The sequence below is a fragment of the Muscardinus avellanarius genome (genome assembly GCF_963383645.1).
Source record: "Muscardinus avellanarius genome assembly, chromosome: 1".
In the NCBI taxonomy this organism is placed as follows: domain Eukaryota; kingdom Metazoa; phylum Chordata; class Mammalia; order Rodentia; family Gliridae; genus Muscardinus; species Muscardinus avellanarius.
This window is the reverse complement of record NC_137786.1, coordinates 180,384,597-180,389,353: the sequence shown is the minus strand read 5'-3', so window position 1 is coordinate 180,389,353 and position 4,757 is coordinate 180,384,597. Positions and strand designations below refer to the sequence as shown.

The 4,757-nt window shown below is 38.0% G+C and overlaps 1 protein-coding gene across 1 annotated transcript; it reads left to right on the top strand.

Moving 5' to 3' along the window:
- Positions 1-3,015: 3,015 nt before the first annotated feature.
- Positions 3,016-3,960, top strand: LOC308258989 (olfactory receptor 52M1-like; the record flags this gene model as incomplete). Its single annotated transcript, XM_080689649.1, has 1 exon — positions 3,016-3,960. One exon carries the CDS (start codon positions 3,016-3,018, stop codon positions 3,958-3,960), a length of 945 nt encoding a protein of 314 aa, XP_080545775.1.
- Between the last annotated feature and the right edge of the window lie 797 nt (positions 3,961-4,757).

Below are 4,757 nucleotides of genomic sequence, written 5' to 3'. Positions count from 1 at the left end.
AAATGTAGAAAAGTAGAAATGCACAGAAAATAATGAATTTTTGTTTATGATAATCCTGTACAAAATCATGGATGAAATTTCATTTGAGCTAGATTCTGCAAGATGAGCAGTATTTAAATAGGAAATGAAGATTTTAGGGGAATAGTCATAAAAATATGTAGAAAGGCACAAGTATGATTTGTTGAGAGAATAGTTAGAAATTGGATATATGTGTGTGTGTGTGTGTGTGTGTGTGTGTGTGTGTGTGTGTATGTATATTTGGTACTGGGAGTGGAACCCAGGGGTTTTCTACCCCCGGGCTACACTCCCAGACCTATATTTGGAAACAGGGTCTCACTAAGTTGCTGAGAGCCTCACTCAGTTGCTGAGGCTGGCTTCGAACCTATGCAATCCTCCTGTCTCAGCCTCCCAAGCGCTGGGATTACAAGCGTGCGCCACCACGCCCGGCAAGAAATTGGATATAATCTCAGGGAGGAAATAGGAAGAACAATTGGCAAAAAAGTTGAAAGAATGGTTTATTTTTTTATTTAATGTACAAATATGATTTTCTTGTTTTTACCTGGACATTTTAGTGGAATCATATTAACTATAGAACAATGAAACCATTAACCATTCTAGTACTTGGCTTATTAATTTCTTGCTTAGTATAAAGTAGTGGTCTAAATTGATAACATGTTTTAATTAATTTAACTTCCCATCAATCTTTTGTTTCCCCCAACCCAGATTGGAAACTAAGAAATGAAATATAGTTTGTATATACAGAACAACCTAAACCTTATTATGGAGACAAATGTACTTAATAAGAGAAAAATAGAATAAACCTACACTGGAAATTAAAATAATTAAAAGCAGGAAGAGGAAAAAAACGATAGTATTACTGGTGTAATTTGGTCCATTTTAAGGTTTAATGATCTTAATCGAAAATAAGTATGTAACTAATCATATTATGATCCCCAGGTCAGATAACAAAAATTTTCAAATAACGCTGGGCAATTTTCATTCACACATCTAATCAGTTTGATGTTGTCTCTATACTAACCCATAATACTGGATAAAGCAAACAGATTTCAGCTTATGGGGCATTTGACCAGACTTTACAAATTCCAGTGGAGTACAGAGGGCTCATTACTCATAGTTTCATTATTATTTAGTTTGACATATCTGTTATAAATCAATGGAATGTATAGTATATTGTTAAATAGATAAACATAATTTTAGAAGGATATAAAATACTCTGTTATTGTCCTAAGATTATTTCAAAATTATACTTAGTTTTATGTAAATGCAGAATACATAGCTAAAAATTGAGGAGACAATGCTGATTAAATACAGGGCCTAGACAACAATACATAAAATAAATGTAAATAAGCATATAAAATAAACATTAGAAGAATATCAAAGCATTACATGAAATTACACAACAAAATTTAACAAGTTGCCATACAAAATCTAGGTTTTTTCTTTGTATAATAGTTGCACATTAATTATACAAAACAGTAGGTTTTATTATGTCATTTTCATATATGCATGTAATATAAAGCCTGTTTTAAACATTGCTTGTGATCATCTTAATAAAGCTGACTTTGGAAGTAATTAAAAATATTAATAGTTAATAGTTGACTATACATTTAATATCTGAATGAAAATACTGAGTTTAGCATATGAACACAATATGAATTCTGCAGTCACAAAGGTTTTTTTTTATGATTCTTGTGTTTCTCACACTCTTCCTGCGATAACATTACATTTTCTGTAACATTCTGGGTTTTTGTAATTTAATTGGCAAAAATGGAAAACAATATTTAGCTTACATAACTTAAAATGACCATATACAAAATTCTAGGACAGTAGCTTTTTCTTGTTAGAATAACTAAGCGTTGGGAGCAAATGAGTATTACCTTCTTCCTCATTTCACATAAAAACATTATGAACTTATATCTTATCAATAGTATAAATATCAAAAGAAATATTGGTGCACTGATTTCTGTTGTGATTAATATGTCCAGGTACAAGTAATAACATTTAAAGGGCACAGAATTTCAGGCACACAGACATAATGGGTAATGTACAGAAAAGTTGAAATAGAACCATTAATTTTTGAACATTAAGTTTAAAATATGTAGGTGTCCTGTCACCCCTGTACACTGGAAGCTGAGACAAGGCGATGGCAGGTTCAAGACCAGTCTGAACAACTTAGAAAAACCCTTAGCAACTTAGACTGTTTCAAAATAAAAAATAAAGTAGGGCCTGGGTGGGTGGGGGTCTTCTCAGAGATAAAAGACCCCTGGGTTTAATCCCCAGTACCAAATAAATCAACACAGAAACAGAAAAAAAATAAACACGTGGACATATACACCAGTGTTTTTCACTTGAAAAGAAAAAACATGTTAGAAACATTCCTGTTAACCTGAAATTTGAAGAGGAAGAAAACTACCGCACAAAAGACCTACTAATTCTGTAGAGCTCCAGAGATAAGTACAGTTACTTCCCCAAGGGTCCTGGGTATAGATTCTGTGATAGAAATAAGGAAAACACATGCACTGGACTTGTCTATAAAATGAGTATCCTTGCCTGAGAGTACTCAGATATCAGCTAGAAATGTATCTTTGGGGATGACACTATGAAGGAAATTGAGACAGATAAATGCTAAGCTCAATTCTCTTTATGAAATCTTATGTTTCTACCAAAAGCTAATTTGGCTTATGAATGAAACAAACTATAAATGCATAAAGTGGTAGCAAATTTTAATTTTTTATGCATGCTTTAAAGAGTTTAAAAAAATCAGCAGGCTCATTACTTGAATCACAATTAGTACATTGTGTCTTGTTGTATAGCTTTTGCCAAGTGTACCTAAGATTTATTCTCTCCAAATTTCAACCTCGGAAGTTTTCTAAGGTGGTACTGACTTGGGAATCCTGCAGATTGATTTTCAGGTTCTGTTGCAATGAGCTTGGCAGATCCCCTTTGCCCTGACCAGGAGCACTCTGTCCGCAGAAGACAGCCAGCAGCGCCAGCATGACAGCAGGCAATAGGTCCCAGTTCTCTCCAGACACCTTCCAGCTGATGGGCATCCCGGGCCTGGAGCGCCTGCACGTCTGGATCGGGATTCCCTTCTGCTCCATGTACGTGGTGGCCGTGGTGGGCAACGTGACCATCCTGGCTGTGGTGAGGGCCGAGCGCAGCCTCCACGAGCCCATGTTCCTCTTCCTGTGCATGCTGTCGGTCACCGACCTGGTGCTGTCCACGTCCACGCTGCCGCGCATGCTCTGCCTCTTCTGGCTGGGCGCCCGGGACATCGCCTTCGACGCCTGCCTGGCTCAGATGTTCTTCATCCACAGCTTCACGGCCATGGAATCCGGCTTCTTCCTGGCCATGGCCATTGACCGCTACGTGGCCATCTGCGAACCCCTGCGCCATGCCACGATTCTCACCCACGGCCGCATTGCCAAGATGGGAGTTCTGGTGGTCCTGCGGGGGGTGGCCTTCTTTTGCCCACACCCCATCCTGCTCAGGCGGTTACCCTACTGCAGGACGCGGGTGATTGCGCACACCTACTGCGAGTTCATGGCGGTGGTGAAGCTGGCCTGTGTGGACACGGGAGCCACTAAGCAGTACAGCCTCAGTGTGGCCTTTGTCATTGGCTCCTGCGATTGCCTCTTCATCGCCTTCTCTTACGTGCTGATCCTGCGCGCTGTCTTCCATCTGCCGTCGCGAGAAGCAAGAATCAAAGCTCTGGGCACGTGTGGCTCCCACGTCTGCGTCATCCTAGTGTTCTACTCCACCGCTGGCTTCACCTTCCTGACCCACCGCTTTGGCCACAACGTGCCTCCCCAAGTTCATATTTTCATTGCAAATATGTACCTTCTAGTACCCCCCTTTCTTAACCCCATTGTTTATGGTATTAAAACCAAGAAAATTCGAGAACATGTTCTTGGTTTTCTAAAGGCAAAAATTTCCTGATTATGCCAAAATCATTTACAGAGATAGAAACAGAATAGAAAGAATAAAGGGTATATAATTGACACCTTTTCATAACTGATATTTATTTTCTTTCCCGTGAAAATTAAATATTGTATTGAATTTTATTGGGGAAGCATGATTAAACATAACAGAAATGATGGAACTCTAATGAAAGTAAAACCTATGTTTGCTTAATGTTTACTTAAATTATGGGCTGCTTTCTTAGAACCTGATGAGTAGTAAGTGACTCTCTCTGCTTCTTGCTGCTACTGCCTTGTGGTATAACTAGGGATATGAGGTAAGTTGCAACTAAGCAGTGACTAAGAAGAGAAATCTTTGAAAAATCTCCAGAAATTCTCCATGAAGAATCTGCAATTGAAAAGTTAACTGTCACTGTCCATATTCTATAGAAGAGGCAATGTAATTGGTTTTAGTAGTCAATGAATGCATCAAATAATATTGCATATATTCAGAATAATTAACACATAGGAAAAGTTCTCAAATAGCGAATGTAGAGTGGTTGAACATTACATTAATCAAGCCATCAATATTTAAGCCCTATGTTTCTTCTAGAATGCTTTCTCTCCACCAGTAGAAAATTGTGTCTGTTGTTGGAATTTTACCTAAATTAGCACTTGGCTGGTTTTGAACTTTAATACAGAATGTCAGGGAAAAAAATAAGTAATGCTATGCCTAACACTACAGACTTGTGAGTATTCCCAGAGCTTTCAGGCCACAGAACTTGATTAATTTCTACTGATCTTCAGGTTTTGCATACTATTGCCTTTTATCAAAGG